At 39.9% G+C, this 27,955-nt stretch overlaps 2 protein-coding genes across 6 annotated transcripts; one reads left to right on the top strand and one right to left on the bottom strand.

Moving 5' to 3' along the window:
* Nucleotides 1-344: 344 nt before the first annotated feature.
* On the top strand, nucleotides 345-7,198 carry LOC105031588 (transmembrane protein 241). Its single transcript, XM_020045295.1, has 13 exons — nucleotides 345-359; nucleotides 1,877-1,954; nucleotides 2,419-2,500; nucleotides 4,429-4,506; nucleotides 4,584-4,609; nucleotides 4,793-4,893; nucleotides 4,981-5,026; nucleotides 5,126-5,161; nucleotides 5,562-5,596; nucleotides 5,842-5,911; nucleotides 6,003-6,096; nucleotides 6,380-6,444; nucleotides 6,772-7,198. The coding sequence occupies exons 5-13, from the start codon at nucleotides 4,596-4,598 to the stop codon at nucleotides 6,833-6,835; spliced, it is 525 nt and encodes a 174-aa protein (XP_019900854.1). The 5' UTR covers nucleotides 345-359; nucleotides 1,877-1,954; nucleotides 2,419-2,500; nucleotides 4,429-4,506; nucleotides 4,584-4,595; the 3' UTR covers nucleotides 6,836-7,198.
* On the bottom strand, nucleotides 7,109-27,098 carry rbbp8 (retinoblastoma binding protein 8). Of its 5 annotated transcripts, XM_034289454.1 has the most exons (18): nucleotides 26,998-27,084; nucleotides 19,006-19,134; nucleotides 17,012-17,212; nucleotides 16,587-16,629; nucleotides 16,131-16,226; nucleotides 15,897-16,009; nucleotides 13,850-13,922; nucleotides 13,557-13,714; nucleotides 13,302-13,397; nucleotides 12,623-13,137; nucleotides 11,128-11,266; nucleotides 10,912-11,000; nucleotides 10,693-10,786; nucleotides 10,448-10,612; nucleotides 8,719-8,764; nucleotides 8,546-8,636; nucleotides 8,133-8,274; nucleotides 7,109-7,541 (listed from the first exon to the last, which is right to left on the bottom strand). In XM_034289454.1, the coding sequence occupies exons 3-18, from the start codon at nucleotides 17,127-17,129 to the stop codon at nucleotides 7,444-7,446; spliced, it is 2,076 nt and encodes a 691-aa protein (XP_034145345.1). In that variant the 5' UTR covers nucleotides 17,130-17,212; nucleotides 19,006-19,134; nucleotides 26,998-27,084; the 3' UTR covers nucleotides 7,109-7,443. The 5 variants fall into 5 exon arrangements, with proteins under 5 accessions (XP_034145345.1, XP_034145347.1, XP_010904394.2 ...); XM_034289456.1 differs by lacking the exon at nucleotides 19,006-19,134 and having other exon boundaries at nucleotides 13,302-13,364; nucleotides 26,998-27,098; XM_010906092.3 differs by lacking the exon at nucleotides 19,006-19,134 and having other exon boundaries at nucleotides 26,998-27,098.
* Nucleotides 27,099-27,955: the final 857 nt, after the last annotated feature.

Consider the following 27,955-nt stretch of genomic DNA (forward strand, 5'->3'; position numbering starts at 1 on the left):
TACTGCAGGCACTAGGTAACGACTGACTATTCAGTGCTATCACTCCCACCTCTAAGCAATAATATATGCGGTTTTCCATCCAAGACCAGGGAGGATAATTCTTTTCATTATCAATGATATTGAAGTTGCCATATCAGGCAAATGGAACGCACCCAATCACTTTGTTTGGTAGTGACGTGTCATGACTTCGAAAACCGTTCTGAAACCCAAATAAATGTAATGTGACAACCGAATGCATGTTGATGATATGAAATTATCAATCTTTACCACGAGAGTCGGAACGACAAATGCATTTTAAAAGACATGTTACTGGTCTGATATTTTGCTTCTTTTATGTAGTATCGTATTTCACAAATAAGGTGAGTTTCCGCAAGCTTTCCCACTGTAGGCTATACAGAAGCTGTAGGCAAACTGTTCTTGTTTCATCAGTGATACATGATGGAGTTTAGCTGACTGGCATACACTTATATCACTATATTGAAGATAAAGAATGTAACTATATTGAAGATAAAGAATGTGTCTTTGTTTCCTGTTTTCCACTGTAGCTGTATTGTACTTGAAAAGTACAATCTTATTGCCTCTTCCGGGTTTTGTTTATTCTTGATTTTGGATCGATTATGTCCCTTATTGTTTTGCAGTATGTCCTGTCTGTCTTGAAATTCACATATCCAACCCTATTTCAGGGGTAAGTAGTTTCTTTTGGCTCTAACCAGTTAAATTAGTAAAAAAAAAAAAAATCTGTAGAATATTGCAATTTGAACGTTTTTCTTTTAAATGCATGGCACTGGTGTAACTTGTAAAAAGGATATTCTCTATCACCACTGCCGCTATCTGTAAGGCTTAAAGACTGAAAATATATTGCAAAGTACTGCAGACTCAGTAATTGCAGTGGCTCCTAAAAAAAGTTTTTTGGGGATAGATGCTGATAGTTGCACAATTACACCTACAATTGTATGCCTCCATCATGTGGGTTTTTGTACAACAGAAGTTTAAAATTGCACCTATTGCAAAATGTGCAACCTTTTCTGTCAATCCATCTGTCATACATACGGTTTGATCAACCTGATCTCATAAACTAGATGTAGTATAGTTTCTATGAATCGGAAACCTTCAATTTGGGATATTATGTAACGTTAAGACGGCCACTCAGGGTAGTGGTGAGTGCCTTTATCTTTAAATTGACTGGCATTTTGGTTGGGGATGGTGGGCAGGTAGTATAGCCCCAAACTCGTCTCCAGTGTTTGAAAGTTTCAATTGATGTAGAGAAAACAAAAAGTACTCCATGAAATCCAACTTCCAATGTGAAAGTTAATCCAATGATCTTTCTCAACAAGATGTTTTAAGTTCCATACATATATTAATTCATATTTAAATTTTCATGAACAAGGTTCATGTTATCTTATCCATTAGGAAGGAATGTATACATCATGTTTTTACAAATCTTAATGTAATGTCACCTAATGTAATATACTGTATCATACTAAATGTGGTGTCTCAGATTTACATATATATGTAACGTTTAACCCCAAGGTTTGATATCTACTGTATCTATGCATCAAACACACTGCACTGCAGCTGGTTATGCAACGCAGTGCTGCAAGACTGTGTATTCTTGTTTGTAATTGTTTGAGATTTCTATGGACCCCAGGAAAAGTAGCTGCTTCTGCAAGAGCTAATGAGGATCCAAATAAACAATAAATCAATTGCATTGACAATGTATCATTTCAAGGACCGGTTTCTCCGACCCAGATTAAGCTAATGAGAAATGTAGCTAGATTTTTTTTGTCCTTGACTGGTCTCAATCTGTGTTATGCCACAATATGTGTTTGCATGGGTTGCAAATTAATGCTTCAAAATCTTTCAATCATCTGTGCAGATGGCAGACTTGTATTGGGGGCCTGCTGCTTCTGGTCACTGGAAAGCTTGGTTGGGTCAACATAAGTGGCATTCCCAGGTAACCACTTTGTAATTCAGGGCCGGTTTCACAGACACAGTTTAATCCTAGTTTAGGACTAAAACATCCAGTTCAGGAGAAAACCCCATTGAGCCTGTTTTTTTTGTCCTAGACTAGGCTACATATGTCTGCGAAACTAGCCCTTAGTGCCGAGGTCTCAAACCGGTTCCACGGAGGGCCATGTGTCTGCAGGTTTTTGGGTTTTCCTTTAAATTGGTTCCCAGTTCAGACCTAAACAACCAGGTGGGGGTAGAAACTAACCAATTAGTAACCTAATTAGTCAATTAAGTACGAGGTAAGAGCGAAAACCTGCAGACACTCGGCCCTCCGTGGAACCGGTTTGACACCTCTGGTTTAGTGTTTTCTGTGTATTCCCAGCATTAAAGCAAAGTTGTTGTCAAAGGCCTGTCGGTCATCACCCTCTAGTGGTTGTTGATAACAGTATATGTCCCGTTTTCCTACAGGTCAGCAGCAATTTCCTGGCTTCCAGGATCATTCCTGTTTGTAGGGAATATCTATGCTGGGTCAAGAGCTCTTTCACGCTTGGTTAGTCATATTCATCCACTTTTCCAGAACTTGAATGAAGGCGGACAAGGGCATGCATTGATTTCACGCAGATCAAATGATCAACAGTGATCCACATCTCCCACTGTGCCAAAGCACTACATGTTTCTCTGTATCTGTACTGTTTTTTTACCTACCAAGATACTTTGGATAAGAGTGCCTGCTAAAAGACTTAAATGTAAATGTTAAATTAAGACTGAGGTTTTAGTAACAATTAACAATCATTGTTCAAATATGCATCTATGTTATTACTACAGTGGGGAGAACAAGTATTTGATACACTGCCAATTTTGCAGGTTTTCCCGCTTACAAAGCATGTAGAAGTCTGTAATTTTTATCATAGGTACTCTTCAACTGTGAGTGACGGAATCTAAAACAAAAATTCAGAAAATCACATTGTAGGATTTTGAAGTAATTAATTAGCATTTTATTGCATGACATAAGTATTTGATACATCAGAAAAGCAGAACTTAATATTTGGTACAGAAATCTTTGTTTGCAATTACAGAGATCATACGTTTCCTGTAGTTCTTGACCAGGTTTGCACACACTGCAGCAGGGATTTTGGCCCACTCCTCCATTACAGCTCCCTCCAAAGATTTTTCTATTGGGTTCAGGTCTGGAGACTGGCTAAGCCACTCCAGGACCTTGAGATGCTTTTTACAGAGCCACTCCTTAGTTGCCCTGTCTGTGTGTTTCGGGTCGTTGTAATGCTGGAAACCCAGCCATGACCCATCTTCAATGCTCTTACTGAGGGATGGAGGTTGTTGGCCAAGATCTTGCGATACATGGCCCCATCCATCCTCCCCTCAATACGGTGCAGTCGTCCTGTCCCCTTTGCAGAAAAGCATCCCCAAAGAATGATGTTTCCACCTCCATGCTTCACAGTTGGGATGGTGTTCTTGGGGTTGTACTCATCCTTCTTCTTCCTCCAAAGCTACATTTTTGTCTCATCAGACCACATGACCTTCTCCCATTCCTCCTCTGGATCATCCAGATGGTCATTGGCAAACTTCAGATGGGCCTGGACATGCGCTTGCTTGAGCAGGGGGACCTCGCGTGCGCTGCAGGATTTGAATCCATGACGGCGTAGTGTGTTACTAATGGTTTTCTTTGAGACTGTGATCCCAGCTCTCTTCAGGTCATTGACCAGGTCCTGCCGTGTAGTTCTGGGCTGATCCCTCACCTTCCTCATGATCATTGATGCCCCATGAGGTGAGATATTGCATTGAGCCCCAGACCGAAGGAGATTGACCATCATCTTGAACTTCTTCCATTTTCTAATAATTACAGCAACAGTTGTCGCCTTCTCATCAAGCTGCTTGCCTATTGTCCTTTAGCCCATCCCAGCCTTGTGCAGGTCTACTATTTTATCTCTGATGTCCTTACACAGCTCTCTGGTCTTGGCCATTGTGGAGAGGTTGGAGTCTGTTTGATTGAGTGTGTGGACAGGTATTTTATACAGGTAATGAGTTCAAACAGGTGCAGTTAATACAGGTAATGAGTGGAGAACAGGAGGGCTTCTTAAAGAAAAACTAACAGGTCTGTGAGAGCCGGAATTCTTACTGGTTGGTAGGTGATCAAATACTTATGTCATGCAATAAAATGCAAATTAATTATATAAAAATCATACAATGTGATTTTCTGAATTTTTTATTTAGATTCCGTCTCTCACAGTTAAAGTGTACCTATGATAAAAAGTACATACCTCTACATGCTTTATAAGTAGGAAACACTGCCGATTTTGCAGGTTATCAAATACTTGTTCTCCCCACTGTAGATCTAAGGAATGTAGTAACGATAATGGACTCTGGCATGCGGCCATGACAAATATATTAAAAAAAAAAGTTCAAGTTCAAGTGTCAAGGCAGACTGCACTGAACAAAGATTTCTGCTTTTTTATATTCCAGCCTATCCCTTTCTTCTTCACTCTTCATAATGCCTCTGAAGTGATTAATTGCTTGATCCTGAAACTAACGCAGAGAGAGGTAAGGTAAAGCTTATACCCAAACCCATATTGAATACTGGACAGTTCATAATCATTTTCTTATTTTCTTTTTTACAGAGAATTCCATGGATGAAGCTTTTTAGGTTTGTTGAAACTGCTCATTGTTAGTACGATTATTTTGGAATTGGTGGATATTTAGTGATATCAAAGTTATTGGAAAAAAACAGCAAGTAAATTGGGATTTGTGTTAGTTTTGATTTTGTTATACTTCCAAGTGATTTTCCTTGAAAAACAATGGAATTGTAAGCTTCTGGTTTCCTTTCTAGTCTGAGTCTGCTGGTAATATCGGCCATCAACCTTCCGCTCTGTGACCCTCAGTCTGAATTTGGTGGTTACATGTGGGCCTTGGTACATCTCTTCTGTGTTGGTAATGAAAGCCATCTGCCATTGATCATTTTCTTTATAACATACACACATTGCTGAATGCACTTCAATATGAATTCATACATTTCAGGTGCCTATAGAGTGTTCCAGACACATTTCAAGTCCACTCACTTGAGGTAGGCTGTAATTTTGGCATCACTTGATTTAGAAAAAGGGATTGACCAACTGGTTTTGTGCGGTAAATGCCATGATTCTTTTTATGCTCTATATTACAGTGATCTTGAACAACAATACATCAACTACTTGTTCAGGTAAGTGTATAACATGTTGTTTGACATGTTTGCATAACAATTACTAAGTAGTTTAGATTAGACTGTGAAGTTAATCATGTTAGTCTTTAGCTTCAGGTGACTAAAAGGGGAAATCAACTTACTGCCACTAATTGCGGTCCCAGAGTTACTGGCTTTTCAGGGGGCTCTGCAGCTGTTTTGCTTCTGTCCTTACATTGTTTACCTTTTAGTCATTTAGCACATACTCTTGTAAAGAGCAGTTACAGTAAGTTGGCCCAACTTCTGTTTTGCGAATGAGTCTGCATCCATTTGTGTGTTTACATTTATTAATATGTGTATACAATATACTTCAGTTGTCATTAAACTGATCAATGGAATGAAATTACATGTTAGCTCTAATTGTTATTTATCCTAAAACTAGCGTATTGCTGCTAGCCTTTGCTGCCCACCCTACTGGTAAGACCTTGGGATAGTTCTTCACACATTTTCTTAAAAACCCATCAGTTATTCAGCCAATCAAATACTTTTCTGTAGCTTTTTGAATAGCTGTTTGCTATTTCAAAGTAGTATTTATAACAATGTTACTATGATTCTCTATTTGTTGGTCAGTTGCGGTTTTCAGCTTTAAAATGTTCTTGTTTGGAGAACAGAATATACTTTTCAGAAATTATGATGATGGTGGAGCTTATCTTTACCTCTAGGTGACTTATTTGGTGCCTTGGAATTCCCGTTCCTCCTCTCCCCGAGATTTCACAGTGGCTGTTGTGCCAGGTAAAGAATGAAGCTTTAGTGTCTAATATAACATGTTAAATAGGTATGAAAGAAAAATCTATGTTAATGAATGGGTTTCTATCTTCCGCAGTGCCTTGTTGGGGTTTTTCTTGCTGCTGGCGACAGTCAAACTTAAAAGTGGTTTACCCCTTGAGCTCTGTGGGATCTGGATCATTTTGGCCAAGGTAAAAGTTACACCCACATGTCATTTTAAACATTGCTAAAATAATCAACTGTAAACCTATCTTTATTTCACAATATATTCTTTATCTTGCGATCTCCTTCTTCAGACAGACTATATGGGCTATCATTAGGTTGTCTTCAAATTACTTTTATAAAATATATAGATATACCATCAATGGCTCTTACAACAGAAATAAAACAGACAGGAACTAGTGTTTTAGACATACTTCAGAAACTGTATATCTAAGTTAGCAAAGCATTTCTTGCTTGCTCTACCCTGTCTAGGTTTTTTCTACATGTCTATCTCCACTAGTTTTCAACATGGAAATTAACCCTCCATCCCTCTGCTGGTGAGTTTACATTTTATTAATTTAGCAGACACCCTTACAAAGAGCTACTTACAGTAGTGAGTGGATTTACATTTTTATATTGGCCCTCCTGTGAATCAAATCTACAACCCTAGCATTGCAAGCAACATGCTCTACCATTTGAGCTACACAGAGCCTCACCACCTCTGTAAATATCCAGTCCCTAGTTTTAAATTTAAGATTAATAACAGCTGATGATATTCCCAGGATTGAATTACTAACTTCTGTCTGTCAAGCCTATATGAAGTTTGGTTATCATTGTGTGAAATGTTAGGTATGCTGTTTACTTCTGTGTTTTGATTTCCTCAGTGTCATCTTCAGCCATGTTGGAGAAGCTCTGCTGATATATTCGGAAAAGACTTCCCAAATCTGATGAGAACTATGAGAAATAAGTACTTCTACCTCAGCGAATGCACATCTAATGTCAACAGAGTGTACTTGCACTCTATTTACCACAGTGAGCACTAGCTCAGGAATGTATGCTTAAATCTATTTTAGTTATTAGCCTTTTCTACAACTTGCTGTGAACCAAAAATAAATATTACCACTTAACTTTTAGCTTTTTTCCCTAAAATGTTCAAGCTATTTTCCCTAAAATAGTTTTTGCTGACCTATATACTTAATGCTGAGTAACGACTCAGATACGTCATTTATAATGCATTTATTCATTACAATTTCTGCTTCAACAACAATTATCTACAAATACACCTAATAAAGACACTAACGTTCAACAGTGCATATCAGTTTCACAATGAATCTTTAAATGAGCATGGATTTTTGCTGTATATTCTGCATATTTTCAAGAATACTCTAGATTTACAGAATGATAGGAATCTGGTGTCTGGGTATAGAAAACCACAAAAGACACTCATTCCTTTGCAAGGCAACTAGGATTGCGATAATGTAAAAGTCTATGTAGCACATGGAAGGTTTAACAATTGAACTGTGTGCTTGTATGGGTATTCAATTCCCCTTGCTGGGTTAGGTCTTCTCCTCTTTGCCTTTAGGGGAGAACATGGCATTGTAAGGCTGTCTCCTCCTGAGCCTCTGCTCTGGATCATTATCTTCTTTAATATAACCTGGTGGAAGAAACGAGAAGCACAGTGTTGCCAAACTCATGAAGCAGAGTTTAACATTTAAGAGTACAAAAGGGACCTGGCCAAAATATTCTCACAACACCCACCATATGAAAAAAGTTATAATCAACAACCAGTGTAATTTTGTCTTTTTTTTTTTTCCTTGGAACTTCGACAGTCTTACAGTTCTGACACACACTTCATTTAACTACAGTGCATTCGGAACGAATTCAGACCTCTAACCTATGTGCTTCATTTTGACACTGTTCCGATGTTGGTGCCCTGAAATAAGGTGACTGTGTATAAAAAGTATTGTCATTTCTATATGGTGAATCCAACATGTACATAAATAACCTAAAATAAGAGTCCTGAATCAACACAGTAACCACTTAGGTATTGCTTGATCTCAAGTCTTAACGTTTGAAGGTAATAGAAGAAAAATACTTCAATGTCCAAGGGAAAACCATATCTCCGTTCAATTTATAGTTTGTTGTGACATTGTGAAAAGCTGAACTAACACAGGGCTTGAGTATCTGCTAGAATTATGGCGCCATGGCCTGTTAAATGGATAAAATAATTAATTGGTTAGGATACCTCTGTCCACACAGGTTTGTGTCGAAGGGAAGCCAACTTCCCAAAAGTTTTCTGGGGTTGATGGAGGGATATAACGGAAGCGGTGCCGAGAACAAGCGGACAACTTCTTTACCCGTTCTGCCTCGGGAAGGTCGGCATAGTACTGAGGGAGATTAGACAGTGTAGATGTGTTAAGACCCAAATGACAGTTCTCAAACCCCTCCTGGGACCCCCGAGTCGTCTCACAATTTGTTGTAGCCCTGATCTACATCACTTGAATCAAGCAGCCAAGGGCTTGATAACCATTTGACAAGCTGATTCAGGTGGGATAGCTCTGGTATATGGCAGGTCCCCAGGAGAGATCTGAGAACCACTGGCAAAAAGTCCATGGAATGGCAATTTCACCTTGACATGTGAAAACACAATGAACTTACAATTTCGCACTCTTTACACGTGTGCCCCTTGAGTTTCCTCCTCTCAGCTTTCTTGCGGACCACCTCCACATGTGCAAATGGCAGGTTTTTACTAAAGCACAGTGAAAAGGAAACCATTTAAAAGACTAGAACACAAACATTGTTCTCTAAAAGTCTGAATATATTTATCTTACCTGTCTCTACATTCCTCATTGGGGGTTCCAGGTTGAGGGATGTGTGCTTTTTGAGAGAACAAATAACTGTTAACACAATTGATAAGAATTATTAACAATGAACACATACATTTGTGTAAGATTGTGTTTTGAACTTCTCAAGTTAGGAACTCCTATGTCGACACCCAGGAAGGGACTTTGTGTACAACACACAAGAAATGTAATGCTATATGTAAGCAATATGGCATGAGAGGGTGTGTTATATGGACAATAAACCAGGCACGACCCATTGCAGAGTGCCTGGCAATAGCTCTTAGGCATGGTACATAGTCAATATATCACAAACCTGAGATGGCTTATTGTTCCTACAAACTGGTTACCAATGCAATCAGAATTGATCTGTTGTCATACCCGTGGTATACACCCTTTTATACCAGGTTTGAATCCTGAATGCTGATAGGCTGATAGCCATGGAATATGACACCATATACCAATCGTCTGTCAACAATGTTAAGACATCACATTGTCCACCAATTTGTTGTTGTAATACATTTGAACTTGTCCAGTGATGTCTGAGTCTGCCAACACACAAGGGTGCACTGCACACAGTGAACAACAAGCAGGGCAACATGCCATAGACCAGGGCTGCCCAACCCTGTTCCTGGAGATACTCTGCAGGGCTGCCCAACCCTGTTCTCCAACTGTAATTTAGCACACAACTGTAATATAGCACAATAATTAGCTGGATGAAAAGCTAAATTAAGTTAGTCCCAAATGGGGTTGAAGAAAAAACCTACAGGACAGTAGATCTCCAGGAAAAGGGTTGGGCAGCCCGGCCATAGACCATATCATCATGTCGAAAATATACATTATGTAGTAGCTAGACTTCACATAATGCAGAACAATAAAGATTGTAGAACGATATGAGAGCGGAGAGCAGCAAGCAGCACAAAATGTCAAAAGTCACTCTTGCCTTTCAACCATCTCCATGAATATATTGGCTTAATGAAATTAAATTTTGGATGATGTTTTTGCTAAGTATAATAATGAAAGAGTGCAAAACAACTACAAGATAGACTTAGGATGGGAGGTTAAACTGCGGTCTAAAATCACTCCTTCCAATAAGGTTTAACCGTAATTTACAACCAGGAAAGCTAAGAAATAAGTTATTAATACACTATGGCAACAAGTATACTACGGACATTATGCTATTTCAGCATTCTTTATAATATACTTTTTTTTTTTCTGCAACTGGCCTCCTTCTAGTCTATAGGCTCACCTTTATCATTCGGCCTGAAACAGAAGTCAAACATTGTTATATCTCCCTCTCACTTTCTTTTGTAATTTAGCACAAAACACTATATTAGGACAATGAGTGAGTCAAAAACAAATGTCCCAAGGAGAAGGCTTTATAGTTTAAGATTAAGGTATTTACAGTATACTGTTAGATGCTTTTTAATACTAATACGTGTTAATAATACATACATTCCATTATTCACACTAATTTACCCTTCAGTGTGTACAGCGCATATGTCTTTTCTAGAAATAAAAAAAATATATTGTCTATCGACAACGTTTGGCAAGGTTGTTTGGATGATGTGCATATCTAGACATCGCCCAGCCCAAATGATATAAACCTTAACAGACTTACAGCCAGTGGGGCTGAATTTCATAGTTAACTTTGTGCTTTCATTCAGTTTTCATGATTCACTTGTGCAACTTAATACCAGGTAACAAATGCCATTCTTACATCCATGTTCTTCCTCCCCTTCTTCCACCTCCTCCTCCTCCTCGTAATGATATTGCTCCTCCTGGGTCAGATGTGATCCATTACCCTGAGGACAAGACTCGTATTCTCCGTAGCCAGATTTATCAAAGATTTCAGCCATACTGTCATTGGCCTTCTGGCCAATACCTTGAAAAGAGAGTTCACGTTTGTTTAGTATACAGGTGGCATGTTCACATATCAAAGTGCAACAAAAGTGGTCGCTGTACCTTTAATGAAGCTGGTTCCATTTGAACCTCGGAGGAGGAGGCTGTGGCTGACAAATGTGCAGTCCATATCCACAGTCTCTGCTTCACCATTAGGCTGGGAGACAGCCGTGTTTTCTGTTAATCTACCGGCCTAGATTCTAATTATGGCTACTTAAAAGCAATAATATATATATATATTTTTTTTAAGTAGTATTACAAAACGTTGTATTAAAGTTATACCTCTGCTTTAGTAGGCGTGTCTATATCATAGTGAGACAGTATGGCCTCTGGGTCCAAGCTCCACGTTTGTTCTGCTGCTACCGGCTTGCCTAAAATAGTTGCAGTGTACAAATGACTTGATTCACCTCTGATTAAGAAAGGTCAATGGCCATGGCCAGTTCAAGACAGCATATTATAGTACTCCCAGGGGAGTTTCAGTAGCATCAGTGGACATACTTGTTGATGCAGCGCTGTTGTCCTGCGGGGGGCTCCTCTTCACCCGAGCACAGGGGTTGGCCTGCAGAACAGAGATCTGTTCTGGATCCCCAGGCTGCTCCCGGCTCCGCTTTCTGATCGACCGGAGGACATTGGGGGTCTAAAAGACACATGGGAAAGCAGAGGGGTGCCTTGGCTGTTCAGGTACAGATGCATGTTGATGTACTAGGAGCTCTTAATTATAAGAGCTAATCCATCTGTGCTCATATTAAGGATAAGACAAAATTCACCTAGTCTTTAATTTAACACAAGGCCCAATCAAAACTTGACTTACTTTTAACCCAAACCATCTAAATGGTGAGGCGCAAGGGGCTGACACACTGAACCCCCAGGGGTGACCAACTGCCTTGCTTAGGTTCAGGTGATCTTTTTACAAATCAATCCTGCACCATTTTTGTTCAGTTATGCTTCTATAATGATACTTTTACAGTCAGGCTGTTTTCCACCAAATACGCTTTGGAGGGCACAACATGAGTTGATAAATGTGATGCAACTAATTATGAAAAACACTAGTTCTGGAGCCCAGGTTCTCCACTACCATAGGGAGGAGGTTCTATTATGCTAGTCAAGATTGAATGGGCCACCATGCAAACAAGGGAGGAGTGCCTTTTTCAAATCCAACAGTAATCTGTGCCAAATGGTCATTTTCTTAACACGGCAGCGTGCTGAAACACATTTCTATTTTTAAAATATACACAACCATTCAAAAGTTTGGGTTCACTTATAAATGCCCTTGTTTTCCAACTGCGTTCTTTATAAGACAACGGCATATTGAACAAATATAACAATCTGGTTTTAGACCTGTGTATAGTAATATTACAGAAACCACATCAGTTGTTAATGATATTTACAATGTTTTAGAATTAAACTGTCACTATTGACAGTGTGTATTGACTGTTAATAGTGACTATCTTCAAAGCACAATGCATGCTTCAACATCGGTACTTGAAACCTCTCAACATAGTCACTCAGCACTGCATTTTATTTTCACACTCACTGTCTTTCATACCCTTCAGTTGTTACCAGACAAACAGAAGGGCCTGTTTAATGTTTTAATATAAGGCTGGACTGTAGAAGCTTCCACATTATCTTATCGTAAATGGGAATACCTACAGATATCAAATGCGCTCACAAGACCGGCTAGCCCTTGAAATACCACAGACGCACTCAGAGTTAAGCAGAACTACACACACAGAATGCCTTGCAGAGTAGCAACAAGCTTGGTGTTCTGGTGCTCAAAAGGAAAATGTTTGAGAAATTACCTTTTCATTGTTCACTGACTGCTTTTCTTAATGTGTGCAATTTACATTTTATATTTTAACTTGTATGTTTTTTGTTATTGCTGCAGTACAGGGTGCAACTGTAAAGTGACTTGATTTCCCTGTATAAAGAATAAGGCTTGTACTTCCAGTGAAATCTGTTCTAGAATATGTGCAGTGAAGGAGGAAGGCTCTACCTGGTGACTGATGAACACATTACTGGATCCTTCATCACTTGGAGGGGTGGATGGCTGCTTAAACAGAATGTGGGACTGCTGACTTCCGTCAAACTTTTCTTCCCCGGTGACTCTACTACCGGTCTGGGCAATGACTGGTGGCACCAGGGCCTTGTGTGGAGTGTCTGACAGGTCCAAAGGTTTGTCTAGCACCACTTCCTCCCCTTCCTCTCTGCTGCTCTTCCTCCTCCTCTTCCCTCTTTCCTGCTCCCCACTAATGACAGGACGAGAGACGCTACTAAGGGGGGTGACTCTAAGAGGTGCGATACGGGCTATCCCCTCCAGGTGGCACTGCAGGACATTGGTAGGACTGATCTTCACCCGGGGGAGGAGGGATGGAGAGCCATTCTCAGTCGTGGCGCTGAGGCGGACCCGGAGTGGCTCTTTTATCTGGGGATTAGGTACTGGATCATCAGGGAGATCCAGGCCACAGGTCTCCGCCACCACTGCACCTTCCTGACCCTGGATGCCGCTCTCTGAACCAAGGAGAAGGATTTAGTTAATTCTTCATAATAAAGGGCTTTAGAAATTGAATAAATAGTTTATTACTACTAAGAACAACAACACTACTACCATTTTGACACTAGCGCTTATCGAAACACTGAAATCAGACCACATGTTGAGTAAATATTGGGCTTACGTTTAGTCGGACTGGCATCCAAGTAACATGTTTCAGGCACCAGTATTCTTCTTTCCTGACAATCTGTGGTTTGGGACAGCAATCCTTTTTTTAAATCTAGCATTAATAAAACAAACAACAATAATGTCAAGGAAGGATTAAACTGATAGTGAGATGCCAAGGCTGAGTGTGTCTGCAAGTGTTTCATGTGGAAGGTGACCCTCAAATCACTTTTCACTGCACATTTATACATGTCTCCAAGAGAAGCAGACTGACCGTTGTGGGTGGAGTTCTGGGATTGAGACAGGGGCTTCTCTGCGTAACGGACGTGGTTGGTCTCCTTCTTCCTCTTCATTTTGCTGACCACAGGAAGGGAGATCTGCTGCAGAGGAGAGTCTGGGATCACACCCTCATCTGGCTCTGGGGATTTTGAGCTGGAAACCAGACATACAGCACCAAAGAATTACATTGAACGTTGTGGAGTGCCATTAAGCCATACTTCCTGAACAATCGTTGTTACGGCATGTGGCCTGCCATTGGGAGGTTTCACAGGGATGCTTTCAACTCACAGAGGTCTCTTAAGCCTTTCAAGCTCCAGACTCAGCTTTCTGTTCTCATCCTGAAGGCTGTTCCTCTCAGTCACTGGAAATGACAACAAACCACATGGGAAGTGAGAATTGTGAATCATGTGGACGGTATGCCTAAACCACGGAACGATATGTATTGTAGCTTTAGGGTCACAGTGCAAAAAGGTTTTTAGAGCGACAACACTTACAGTTACTGATTCAGTTAATTTGGCAAAAGATGCAACACTAATCCCAGACGAACATATAATGCCTGATGAGAGCACAATCAAAAATAAAATGCAATATGTAAAAAAAAAAGAAGACATTTTACAATGAGTGCGGGTCCTACATGTTAGCTGAAATAGGAAGGAGAAACACATTCGTAACATGGCTTGGTGCTAAAACAGTCTCAACCACCGAGTACAGAAGCGCTGCGCTTTGTTCTTTAAATGTCTTTAGCCCGATCAGACTAATGCTAAGGAATGCTTTAATGCATTGATGAGACAAAGTTATTTCTTTGCATTTCCATGCTGCCCTGGGCATATTGATACTGTGATGATTTCAGCATAGAGCGATCCACATAGTTAAGGTCTTAGTTGCTTTGTAGTTTACTTTCATCAACCAGTGAAATGCAGTGTCATGTTATATCAACAACTCCATCACCCTGTAGTCTATTGGAAAACCAGAACTGGACATTTAAACCAAGCTGAAGGATTCTACATTGTTGGGTTCTCGCTACCACCACACCCAACAGAACATACCTGTTCCTCCTCGAGTTCGACTCACAAAACCACTGTTTGAAAAGCGCCAACTATTATTAACATTTTGATTAAGAATCGCACAAAAGCGCTCTTATATACAGAACAGCCGTATGTTTTTTTCCAGCTCAGATTTATTCAAAAAGCATTCAACACAGCGCAGCAATTCATGAATTTTTTAAAAAACATTTTAAAATGTATTCTTTCAAGTTCAGGTGCGAACCATAAAGAGCCCCCCATACCGAACGGTTATGAACATGTGTACTGCCCTAGTGAATGAAAAAGATAACTTTACTGACATTTTCACTAAGTAACACAGCCATGAAGTCCTATTACAGCAATGATGGTTATCATCCTTTAATTTGCAGAGCACTATTGGCGTCGAGGAAGTACTGCTTCTCTCTTGCAAGAGTGGAGGAATGTTACATTTGGGAGATAGCATAGAAAACAATGAGGATCATTCAGGTTTGCCTTTTCCATCAATGCAAAAAGCGACTCTAAAAAGTGCCCCCTCCCATCGCTACCACCAGACCCAGCTAAAAGGATAAAGGCCATATTGTATGATTTGCAGAGCTATGAGCGAATATGTGTACAAGGAGTGCAGGTGAAAAAGGTAGATGGGGTGGTACGAGAGCGTTTGATTTTACATGGAGTGCAGTAGAAAAAGGTAGATGGGGTGGTACGAGAGCATTTGATTTTACATGGAGTGCAGTAGAAAAAGGTAGATGGGGTGGTACGAGAGCATTTGATTTTACATGGAGTGCAGTAGAAAAAGGTAGATGGGGTGGTAAGAGAGCGTTTGATTTTACATGGAGTGCAGTAGAAAAAGGTAGATGGGGTGGTACGAGCGCGTTTGATTTTACATGGAGTGCAGTAGAAAAAGGTAGATGGGGTGGTACGAGAGCATTTGATTTTACATGGAGTGCAGTAGAAAAAGGTAGATGGGGTGGTACGAGAGCATTTGATTTTACATGGAGTGCAGTAGAAAAAGGTAGATGGGGTGGTACGAGAGCATTTGATTGTTAACTTACTGGGGCCGATTTTCAGTATTATTTGACCAAATAACTTGATTGACACCAAAGATGTCAATAAATGATTCAACGTAGGCAACGCTTTTTCGTTTTGTCCTGAGTTTGCGCAACAGTTCAGTTGAGCAATCTCTCAATCCTTTTGTAGATGCTTCCCTTATGACTTGTATATTGAAACACTTTTTTAACATTGCATGTTGTGTATAAGAGGGACCATTGTGGAAGTGAACGAATGTCAGATGGGAATAAAGATGTAGAACTCACTGAGTTCTGTGATAAGCCGCATGTTCTGCTGACGGCCTTTTTCAAATTCCACCTGCTTCTTCCTCATGTGCTCCTCTGTGACCGAACAGCGATCGCACAGCCCTGCGCGAAGCCTGGAAAGAGGGCAAACAAGACAGACCAATCAGATCAAACACTCAAAGTCATAAAGCAAATGGTGCTTAAAATCATCAAAATAACAACATTTCACAAATTGAGGCAGGTTTCCAAACTGACCTGTCCTCCAGACCAGTAACGGTGTCCTGGAGGGATTTGTGCTGCTCCCTCAGTAGCTGGTGTCTGCTGTAGAACTCTTCCAGTCTCTGGGCATCCCTGCGGAGTGACAGAAGCAAACACATTTGGTTTTATATAATAATATGCACTTGAAGTACATTCTGAATTGGCGTTAGGGTGGCAATAAGAATTATACTTCTAGACTTATCATAGAACCCAAGGTAAGGAGTAGGCCCCGCATTCTCTCGTTGCCAACCGAAGTACGAATGTGAATGAAGCCTTTGTGAAACTTGCTCACTGACATTTGATACCTGACACATTGATGGGGAGTCAATGGGAAAACAGTCTCAACTTAAGTAGAGCCCCCAGCATAATAATCACACACTTTGTTAATGCCCTGGTGGATTAACAGATGACGTTTTTTGGTCTGTCTGCAAAGATACAGCTAAAGGTACTCACAAACATCGCTCCTTCTTCAGCTTGTTCACTTTGGCTTGCAAACCTTAAAACCAGGGTGAAATATGAGCTCAGAAAAGGTATTTTTTATATTTTCACAATGCTTACATTTTCACATGTATTTTAAAAAATGTAGTGGCCAGGTTAAACTTGCCAATGATATGTTGCATTATATTTGTCATATAATGTTTGTACTCTGTTTGCTGTAACCTCACCAAAACGTGTTTTCTTTTAAAAGTTGTTCTCAATATTTTTAAATAAAAAGACAAATGTATTTCAGCTCTAGAACTTTCATGACTGGTCAAAACAATGTTTCCCATGGCTGTCTCTTGACCTTTGCAGCATACAAACACTGACATTATGGCATTGAGGTTCTGAGGCCATTCCCAGCCCTTATCCCTGGCGTGCATGCAGACAGCAGGCCCCACCTTGCAGTGCACTGTCGTGACACTCTTTGAGTCGACCCCATAGATCCTTGAAGAGATCACTGGTCTCCATGGCACCACTGGAGCCGGGGCTGCTCCCGCTTAGCACGGTACTGCTCATCCTCCAATCAGTCAGACCCACTGGTTTAAGCCTTCAAACAGCCCATGCAACTCCCTCCATGTACTGAAAGGCCACCACGGTACCTGTAATAAAACACATTACAATACTGTTAAGATGACACAATGCAATCAGTTTTGTTTCTTCTGATGTACTGTACAAACAAAGAGGTGACTGCAATGCAGGGCACACTAGTGTAGTCATACTTCCCATTTCATATCTGATACTAAAGGGCAGATAAAATATAGCCCAGTCCTAAACAAAAATGTAAATCAGGGTGTGAAGACAAGGTGTGAGCTTCAGCATGCAAGCACACACAAGCTTGCCTTCTCTTCTCTCTCCTCATACTAGTATGATTGGCTCCATGAGCTAGGCTACAATTTAACCGTCTGGGGTAGGTAAGCTAAGGATTTGGCCATGCCGGAGGACTGACAAGAGAATCTGATAACGGCCATGGCTGACATTTGCCAGGTGCAATTTCCTCCTGTATTAAACAACGGAAAAAGCCTTGTTCACTCACCCCACTGAATGAAATGGCAGTCAAGGGTGTCCTCAATGCACACGAAAAAACCCAACAGATCCAAACTTCATAGAGGTAACCAGGGAACAGCTGCCACCACACTAGTCTGAACTAGCAGTATGCCGGACTGCTACTTAATGCAACACAAACTAAACCACCAGCAGTGATTACCCTATATGCCTTTCATGGGACTGGCTGGGCAGGTTTTGAGCATTCCCAGGGAGCTGACTTGGATCACACCAGAATTTGTTGGCATGGACAACTGGAAGAGCGGGTTTTCCCGATAAAACACAAACTGGTCTTGCCAGTCAGCTTCAAAAGAAAAAAAAGGGGGTGGGGGGAGCAGCTGTCCCAGTGGAATAGCAAAACTCTCCCCCTCCAAAGTCAGGTTTGCACATGCACTTACACACCCAAACACGTGCATGAGCAATCAAACAAAAACACACAATAAAAAGACATCCATACGCACACACGCACAGATGCACACTTCTCCCTGACTTTGCAGAGACAAAGAAAATAATGTAGCCTACGGCTGTAAAAATTGTTAACTCCACTCCCATGCAGTTATTGCTTGCCCAGGAGCCGAGGCGTTTGTGGAAGTCAGGACTTTGTTTTGTCCCAAACAGCTCACTGTAAAACATCCTGTGTCTTGTACTAGCTGACCCTTCCTTAATGATTCACTAAGCCAACAGTAATGAAGATGTACTAGGCAGAACTATTTAGCCCTAGGCCAATACCTTGTGAAGTCACCACCTCCTCCCCTTAACATCCAAATCATAACCCTTTTAGCAAGAGAGGGGCAGATTTAAATGATTCAACAGTCAGCGGAATTTTGAAATCCTGATGTGGCCATTGAATCAAAATGATTGCCCATGACTCGTGTGGCTTGAATTCCACAACTTAAACTTGATGTTAGATGTTTTTCACGCTGAAAGTAGTATATGGGCCAGGATGAACTGTAGAAACACCAGAAATTCACTCCATATGTCTTTATATTACTTAAGTCATTTGGCCACATAGTAGTTATATTAGTACCACAGATTTCTTGCAAGCAGGGAGATAAAAACTAGTCAATGACTACATGAACCATCTGAGGATAGATTAAGTTGTGACATTTTTCTTCAATTATTTTAACCTGCAATTATCCAGGTGAATTTTGTGATATCTTTACTATCAACAACTGGCAACCCTAGAATATATCGATATCCTTATTATGGTAGATTATCAGCAGATTTAAACAAATGCATTAAATAACAAAGCAAGTCTTAAAGTAACTAAAATGCAGCAAGCAAAGATGGGGATTTTATTGGGGATTTTCTTTCTCTGACAAGCAAGGGCAAGAAAGGGGTGGTGTAGTACCTTTGATTCCCAAAATCCAGCAAGACAAGTCTGTGCCAGCCAGATACATTCCAATGTAGGACGGTGTGGGCACTAGCATACGAGCTTCTCCTAAAAGCAGGGCTGCGCTGATACAACCACTGAAAAAAGCTTACAACATGTAACATGAAATATGCAGCTGGTGCAAGAAGAACACAAACGGAAGGTGACATTAAATCAGATGTTGAGATGCATGACACACCTGGGTGAAAATGTCGATGCACATTTTTACCACTTTACCATGTAAAATGAAAACCCATCAGCACCACCTAGGGTGAAACAACTGACACAACTAACTAAAATAGTACAGGAAATCCTATTTGGGGCTCCCTCCGCAAATCTCTACAGGCTAACATAGATCATTACTAGATATTTATTGGAGAGGAAAAGAAGGGTTTCATATTCACACATTCAACAGACATAAAATAAATAAATAAATGCATATAAAACCTAAGTTGGATTTAATAATGATAATCAAATATTGAGAATATGCAATTATTCACACAAACTTTTCAGTGATTGTGCAACTTGTAGAAATAATGGCCATTAGGAATGTCTGACAAAATGTTTGCACTAAAAATAAAATTTTGATTGAATTTACATAATAAACATTTATCTACAACCATGTTGCCAAAAAAGTAGGGATGCTGTTTAAAATGAACAAGAAATACAGAATGTAATGATGTGCAAATCATTCAAAACCTACATTCAATAGAAAATAGTACTAAGACAACATATCAAATGTTGAAACAGAAATGTTACCGTTTCTTGAAAAATATATGAGCACTTGGAATTTGATGCCAGCAACACGTTTAAAAAAAGCTGGGACAGGGGCAAAATCTGTTTATTGCAAAAAATATATATATGGTGGAACATCTCACAACTAATTAGGTTAATTGGCTACAGGTCAGTAACATTATTGGGTATTTAAAGAGCATCCAAGAGAGGATGAGTCTTTCAGGAATAAAGATGGAGAGGGACTCACCACTGTGAAAGACTACGTAGGCAAATAGTGCAACAATTTAAGAATAACGTTTCTCAATCTAAAAAATCCAGAGGAATCTCTGTACGCAAGGGACAAGGCCAAAAACCAATATTGGAGGGACGTGATCTTCATGCCCTCAGACAGCCCTGCATTAAAACCAGACACTGTAGCGGAAATCATTGCATGGGCTCAGGAACACTTCTGAAAACCATTGTCTGTGAAGAAATTATGTTGTTGCATCCGCAAATGAAAGTTACATTTTAACTTTTAAACTTTAACATGCAAAGAAGAAACCATATATGAACAAGATCCAGAAACACCTCTGCCTTCTCTGGGACCAAGCTCATTTTAGAAGTACTGAGGCAAAGTGGAAAACTGTCCTGTAGTCTGACAAATCAAAATGTTAAATTCTTTTTTGGGAATCATGGACCCTGTGTCCTCACAGTTCAAAAGCCAGCAACGGTAATTGGTAGGGGTGTTCACATGATATGGGTGACTTGCACATCTGCAAAGGCACAATTAATGCTGAACAATATATACAGTTGTGCTCAAAAGTTTGCAAACCCTTGGAGAATTGGTAATATATGTACCACTTGGAAATAAAACATGAGCGGGCAGGCACATGTCTTTTATTTCTTATGGGATTCACATTCAACTGTAGGTCATTACAGAATGGCACAATCATAAAACAAAACATGGCAACAACGAAAGAAATGTACTGAACCCTGTTCAAATTTATGCATACCCTTAGTTCTTAATACTGTGTATTGCCCCCTTTAGCATCAATGACAGCATGCAGTCTTTTGTAATAGTTGTATATGAGGCCCTGAATTCTTGTAGATGCAGAGCTCGACAATAATGATAGCCCAATGTTTACAAAAGCAATGACAACTTTCGCAAACAATCACTGACCAGCCATGCCAACAGCAAACAATACCTGGTCAGCATGACAGCCAAGCAGGTGGCTGACAATCCATCTTCAGGGCCCTTGGTTGTATCAGGAATTTAAATGCAGATGCCCATTGGGTGATTGCACGACATAACAACCACATACCTAGTAATTGATGGACCAGCCGGTTGCCTTGTTGCCTGGGGTGAATGAGTTACTGTTTTGTTTGATCTGATCGTTTTATAATTACAAATGTTATTAAAGAAATATAAAAATATATTTATTATATATCCAGAATCCATTTCATAAATAATAAATCATGTTAGGAAACAAAAGTATTTGGTTCTATGTTGTAACACTGATAAATTACAACTTATGGAAGGAGGGGCGGTAAGTTTCAAACCCACTGGCCACACTGGAACAGAGCCCTGAGGTGGTATAGCAGCGCATTCGTCTTGGCAAAATGCCTCTAGGTCATGCAATGTCTTTCGTCATCTTGCATGAACCGCACGTTTGAGATCTTCCCAGAGTGGCTCAGTGATATTAAGGTCAGACTATGATGGCCACTTCTAGAACCTTTTTCTACTGTAACCACTGGAGGGTCAACGTCGTGCTGGAAAGTCCAAGAGCGTCCCATGCACAGCTTTCGTGCAGAAGAATGTACATTGTCTGCCAGTATTTAATGATAACATGCTGCATTCATCTTGCCATCAATTTTCCCAAGATGCCCTATGCCTCTAGAGCCCCCCCCCCCAGTATGTCACCTGCTCAGTGCATGCACGTGAGAGCTAACAAACTCATTGACTATTTATACACAGACACAAATTGCAATTTAAAAAGTCACAGGTGAGGCAAATTCACCTTTAAATTCCATTTTCACCTGTGTGTGTCACATTGTTTGTCTGTAACAAGGCCAAACATTTAAGGGTATGGTAAACATTTGATCAGGGCAGCAACTGCCAAACAACAATAATAAATGGCTTCATATGATCACTATCCTTAAATAAAAGTTCAAAATGAATACCAAAATGTCACAATTTCTGCCAGGGTATGCAAACTTATGAGCACAACTGTATAATCATTTGTTTTATTAGGGTTTCAGCAGTACACTGGTGAAACCCTATTGTTTTTGTTAGCATTATTATTAGGGGTCCTCCGGTAGGAGAAACCGTATTGTTATTGTTAATATTATTAATATTGTTCTTGGCGCCTAAAATGCTTAATAACTCAAAAGGTCCATGGTAAAAAATGATATAAACTTGCATACTGTTAAAAAAGGTTTGTGTAATAACCATACAGACCCCTGCCCCGATTCCTCTATCAGGGGCGCTACAGTACACAAAACAATTTGCTGATTTCAAAAAGATGCCATTTCCACCCCTTTTGACCTACAGTTCTGATTTTCTTTTTTATACCTGCCTCATTTCCGAGGATGAACCAAAACTACTTGTTGCTGTGTCAAAAATCACCTGAAATATGACTTCACAAATGTAGCCCTTTATGCTAACTCTAATGACCCCTAGTGTGACAATCCTTTTGCACAATATTTTGATTCCAAAACCATATGTTTCCAATCTGAATAAAGGATTTTTACGCCAGTGTTAAAAACATCTCAAATAAGTTTCCATCAGTTAGGATGTCTAGTGCATGGGTTCAGAAGAGCAGAAAGATACAGGCACAGATCATTTACTGAAACTTATTTGCTTCTTAATTTCAGGATGTTTAAACCTAATATAGAATTGTTTTGCACCAATGCACCTTTATGTAATTTTGCAACATTATTATTTCATAGACAAACACATTTCAGTCGCTTACTTGTTGCATCAACTCTGAATGACAAAAGAAAAGAAACACCTGTGGAAAAGTCGACTGTCATTTCCATCCATATTTCCTAATTAGATAATCCGCACTGAAATGCATTAATAGGAATATATCAAGTCCAATTGCATATTAATGTTTGAAAATAAAATTAATCGTCCTTGTACATTTTAATTGATTTCAATTCAAACATGTTTTGCTACTTGAGAAAGGCCCTTTCAAATGACTAGGTTATTTGCAGCAAATGTAACTGATATTTCTTTGCAGTTGTATTTTGTGAAGAGCAATCGTTAACAACATTGATTAAGTTGTAGTTCTGAAGCCAAACACAACTGCACCTCCCTGGGCGCATTTTGGTTTTAAGCTAAATGAAATAGGTGACCCCAATAATTGAGGAGGTGAATACCACAAATCTGAAGAACCAACACTTGATCCATCATGTGTATTTTTAGGCCTACAATATTATTAGTCAAACACTATAATAGTGGCATACAACTTACAGTATAAACAAGTAAATTGTGTGCAACAATTAATCTGCAACTAAAATGTTATAATCGTGACAGAGTCCACGCCTCGGCGGGTCGGCGCAGTTTTGGCAGCACATGGAGCACCATCAGTATATTAAGCAGGTATGTTTTGGCTCATCAGCATACGTGCAACAAGCATATACCATCACTCCCGATAAGACTCTACAGGTGGGTAGCAGCCAAGAGCCCCACCTCCCATGCTATAAAATACCCAGCTATACCTGTATTCACTGGTTACGAATCCACTCTTCACTGCAACTAGAGTGGCATGGGGCCTAAGTGTGGCACCTCATTCCCTACCTCAAGGAAAGCAGGCGATAGATATATACGGTATATATTATATTTCTACAGCTCCGGAAATAATTAAAGAGATCACTGCACCTTTTTCTTTCCTTTCCAAACAAGAAACCAGGCAAGCCCAGTTTAGCCTGCCCGCATTGGAACATGGAACATGTTGCCACCATGTTGAACCCGGGTCGCCCACGTGAAAGGCTGTGGTCATTAACCACTACACCACAGAGCTGTACATTTGCTGGGGGTCTCTTGTCTCTATCCTGAACAAATCCTCTTTTGCCACTGGCTGTTTTAATAGTTAATTGGCCATTCGTGAATGACATCGATACAGTTAAACTGACTAACGTTTCTTACTATGTTTACCTCCAGCACAAATAGCGGCTATGTATGCCGTTTGCCTCCAACTTACTGGAATAGTCATAAGAATTGAGAATTTGCTAGCGAGTCTGCCAAAGCCATTTCATTTCATAAGAACGTAGTATTTTCTTTTATGGCAAAACATCTTATTTTTTTTTCATTCGTGAATTACATTTATACAATAACTATAAATAAAGGCAATGATAACTAACTTTTTAATCAAGTGAAAAGACGAGAGAATCGTGGAATCTACCAGAAATAATTAATAAATAATGTTGCTCTCAATAGATTCAAACTTAGGTCCACCGTCTTTCACCACTACACCACACCACAGCATTACACGTTGCAGCAGTCGCTAGACTCCTTTGAGGATTGTGACTAACGTTTCTTAACTTAAGTTAACCTCCACCACAAATACCATCTATGAACTGTATTGCTTTTGCCGCTGGCCGTTTTAACAGCTTATTAGCCAATAATAGGCTTACTAGTATCTACTAACGTCCTAGGAATAATCATAAAAATTTAGCAATTGCTAGTGAGACTGAATATGAACTATTCCATGCCAGTAACAGCCGCAATATAACCGTATACAGTTTCAGGTTTCGGGTTTAACCAGCAAAGTTGTCGTCAATACGGAATAATTCACAATGTGTACTTCGCTTTACCAGGGAGGAGATAGAAACTCGGGACCTATAGTTCACAAGTCCGCTTCTCAAACCACTACGCTATTTAACAATAGGTAGTCAGTCAGTCATTCACTCGCTCATCTTAGCCGGCTCTGCTTACACGGTCCAGCAAAAAGTTAAAAAGTGATCTCTTAATATGAACCCTTCTGTTCCACACTCAAAACCTTCCTTTTCAACTTTTTTGGAAAGTAAAGAAAAAGGTACAGTGGTCTCTTAATTTTTTCCGGAACTCCATATAGATAGATGTATTTTCAGTCCGTGCACCTGAGGGGACAATACAATTCTGCAAAGCTAGAACAGTGGATTAGTGACGTGCGGGGCCAAGGCAACCCACCCAAAAAGAAGCCCCCACAGGCCACCTGTCCCCCTAGGCCAAAAGCAAATCTCCACCACTGACAACTCCTTACAAAACAGCCCAGGAGGCCACCACCCCTTGGCAGAGTGAGGGCACATCCAGAGGGGCATATCCCAACCATTGCTGTAACGCCCTCAGTGAACCAGCCGGAAAGATGCTGCTTAGAAAGCACTCTGACACGCACCTGGGCCACAAACATCAAAAATTCCCCAGTCCCGTCCTTATAAGCGCTGCATGCACAAATAAAACCGAGAGCATACATGACGCTCTAGGTCAGCAGAAGCAAAGCAAGGGTTACAAAAGGGAAGGACGTTTTATTCCAAAACCTAATAGGAACATAGCCCCTCTAGGTGTAAAAGCCAGAATTGAGTGCAGCGTAACTTTGGAGACAGACTGCAAACGAAGTGCAGGCTGGACCAACTGCACAAAGCCTAATCAAGTACCACAAGCAAAGGCTCAAACGGGCCGCACACTGCTGCACGAACGCATCCACTACCAGATGAGCTCTTGCGTCTCACATTGCAAAAGACTGCTGACAGTACATTTTCCTGTGAGGTAAAGAGATAGACACAGGGCGTGCTAAACTACTCCCACTGAGGGATGAAGCCTCTAATCTGTTGAGGACCTTCCCAAGACATGGTTGGACGGAGCAGACACAGAAAGTGGGGAAGGAATCGGGTGTTGCCCAGGAGAGAGAAGCTACTGGAGCGGGTCACCAAAATGTTAATGTCTGAACTGGAGAACTCAAGTGACAGAATCAAGTAAGCCTCCTCCCCTGTGCTGCAGTCTAACCACCTGTAGAACAACTTACACATGTAATGACATTTTTATCACAATATATTAAAAAAATAAAAGCAAAGAAATGCATATTTTCTAAAATTGTCCAACCCTTCCCAGAATGTAATGGAGTTTGCCAGACTATGGAAAGGTTATTGCAAAGGCTGTGTATTCAAAATGAAAATGTATCACTACAGTACATACATCGAAACATTCCAGACATTTTTATCGACAGTTTGTGCTCAGGAAATCTGTCCTAGAAATCAGTGAATAATGTAAGTTGTTTTTTATGTTTTAATATGGTAACAGAAAATGTCTGTTGAATATGTGGAAATTAAACCAACTTAACCTCGATGATTGTTTGGGTTGCGGGTTATCGCATTTTGGAAGACGTTTCTGGTAATTGTCAGAGGTGTAAAAAGTACAAAGTACTCGCGGTGTTCACCAGTTTTCGAAAGTTCCCCAAGTTAGAGCAAAATAACCAGACAGAGTTCATAACTAACCAGTGACATACTCTTCCCTTTTTATTTAAACGATCACCTGTAACCTGGTTGCTTCGATTGTAATTAGATACTTTCCTAAAGTGGTGAACACGGCCGAACCAAGTTGAGTGAGTACTTGTACTCTGTACTTTTTCCACCTGTGGTAATTGGACTAATACCTATTGATGGCCATTCGAGGCTTCATTACAGTTCTTCTAGCAGCAGGATGATATGCTAGCAGTGCTAACTCAGATTTTCTTTTTCAAAATATAGCAATCAACAAGAAAATCTGAGTGCTGCCAGCATAATATCCTGCTGCTAAAATAACGCTAATGAAGCCTCGAATGGCCATCACTAATACCAAGCATGCATGGTTACTTAAAGACAGTTTCATCCTGCAGCGCAACCATTATGAATGATTTGGAATTACCAAGCTAAACGTTGATAAAAACAGAGGGAAAGGAAATGTTACTAAATAGATATGGGTAATCGTTACGATATTTTCTAACTATAACATAACATTAGCATACATATACCAACATTTTCTTACGGTAAGAAACAGTAATTATGTCAACAGTAAAAACACCCTATTACTAGATAGTTACTAGCTAACTCATTGGTATTATTTACTATCGAGCAAACTAGTAGTACTACTGTATAGTATAAGTAACCCCAGTGAAGATAATCGGCTTGCAAACAAGACCGACAGTCATTTATATTGCTATACAGACAAATGTTATGTCTAGTGGCCTTACAAACTGTATTGTGTTTAAATTGATCCAAAAGTAAAAAATCGAAACTTACCTTTCAAGCTAGCTATTAAATTATCCAACGCTGAAAGCTTACGTTCATCACGTTCACATCGTCCAGAATTCGCGCCACGCATTGCATGCTGGGATGACAACAATAACTTAAATGTATTGGCTGATCGCAGTACATCTTAACTTCCCTTAACCTTTCCCAGTCACTCTCTATGGTAAGTCCAACGGATGTCATATATATTTGGCCACTAGTTTGTTTGTAATGGTTTTATGGCGCTGTAGCCTATTTCCCATAGGCTAACGTTACTGTGGAGTTTGAGTTCCGTGTCACTTCGTTGAGCAAATAATAAGCGTCATGCTGGCAACATTAGAGATTCGGTAGCAACAATACGGCTTCCGGTTTTGGAATTGTGCCTTCAAAAAAAAGGTCCGCGGTAAAATGCGGTATTAATAATATTAAATTAATATATTTTGCTGCTTTGCTTAGTGTATATTGTAAAGATATAGATAAGAAAAGGAATATCTACATATTAAAATATATAAACTAAAGAAAGATGCTGTTTAAATAGTACTTCACAAAGGATTAATAATATTCTAGGTGGAGTAAACGACTGTGGTAAACATTTCATATTTAAAAAATGTGTTGATGAATCCTTTATGTAATTCTTGTTAATTTGCTGGTGCTCTTTATCATTTTGGCCAAATATGACTCAATACACAGTGACTCATACAGAAAAAAATATTCTATATGCAGCAGTGAATGTATTTGTGGGAAATGTTCAGGAGATTCTCTAGATTCAAAATATGCTGGGTCAAAAAATCAAGGGTTATCATACACAGAGTGCAGTAGAGCAGTTTTTGAATACAATGAGAAAGATAGACTCAGCTTTTCTTTATCACAATAAAAGCCATCACTGAACTGTATAAGGCAATATAGTTAACAATCCAGTCTGTGAAAAAGAACAGACAAGAATAACATTGAAACGGACATTAAACATAAA

Source organism: Esox lucius, chromosome 21, assembly GCF_011004845.1.
Source record: "Esox lucius isolate fEsoLuc1 chromosome 21, fEsoLuc1.pri, whole genome shotgun sequence".
Taxonomy (NCBI): Eukaryota; Metazoa; Chordata; class Actinopteri; order Esociformes; family Esocidae; genus Esox; species Esox lucius.

Coding starts and splice junctions, on each gene's coding strand:
- rbbp8 (XM_010906092.3), bottom strand. CDS start 17,129: ATGAGCAGTACCGTGCTAAGCGGGAGCAGCCCCGGCTCCAGTGGTGCC. Junction 13,715..13,849: donor GAAAGGCTTAAGAGACCTCT/GTGAGTTGAAAG, acceptor TCTGGTTTCCAG/CTCAAAATCCCCAGAGCCAG. Junction 10,787..10,911: donor ACACGCCTACTAAAGCAGAG/GTATAACTTTAA, acceptor GCTGTCTCCCAG/CCTAATGGTGAAGCAGAGAC.
- LOC105031588 (XM_020045295.1), top strand. Junction 5,027..5,125: donor TTCAAGTCCACTCACTTGAG/GTAGGCTGTAAT, acceptor TCTATATTACAG/TGATCTTGAACAACAATACA. Junction 6,445..6,771: donor AACCCTCCATCCCTCTGCTG/GTGAGTTTACAT, acceptor TGATTTCCTCAG/TGTCATCTTCAGCCATGTTG.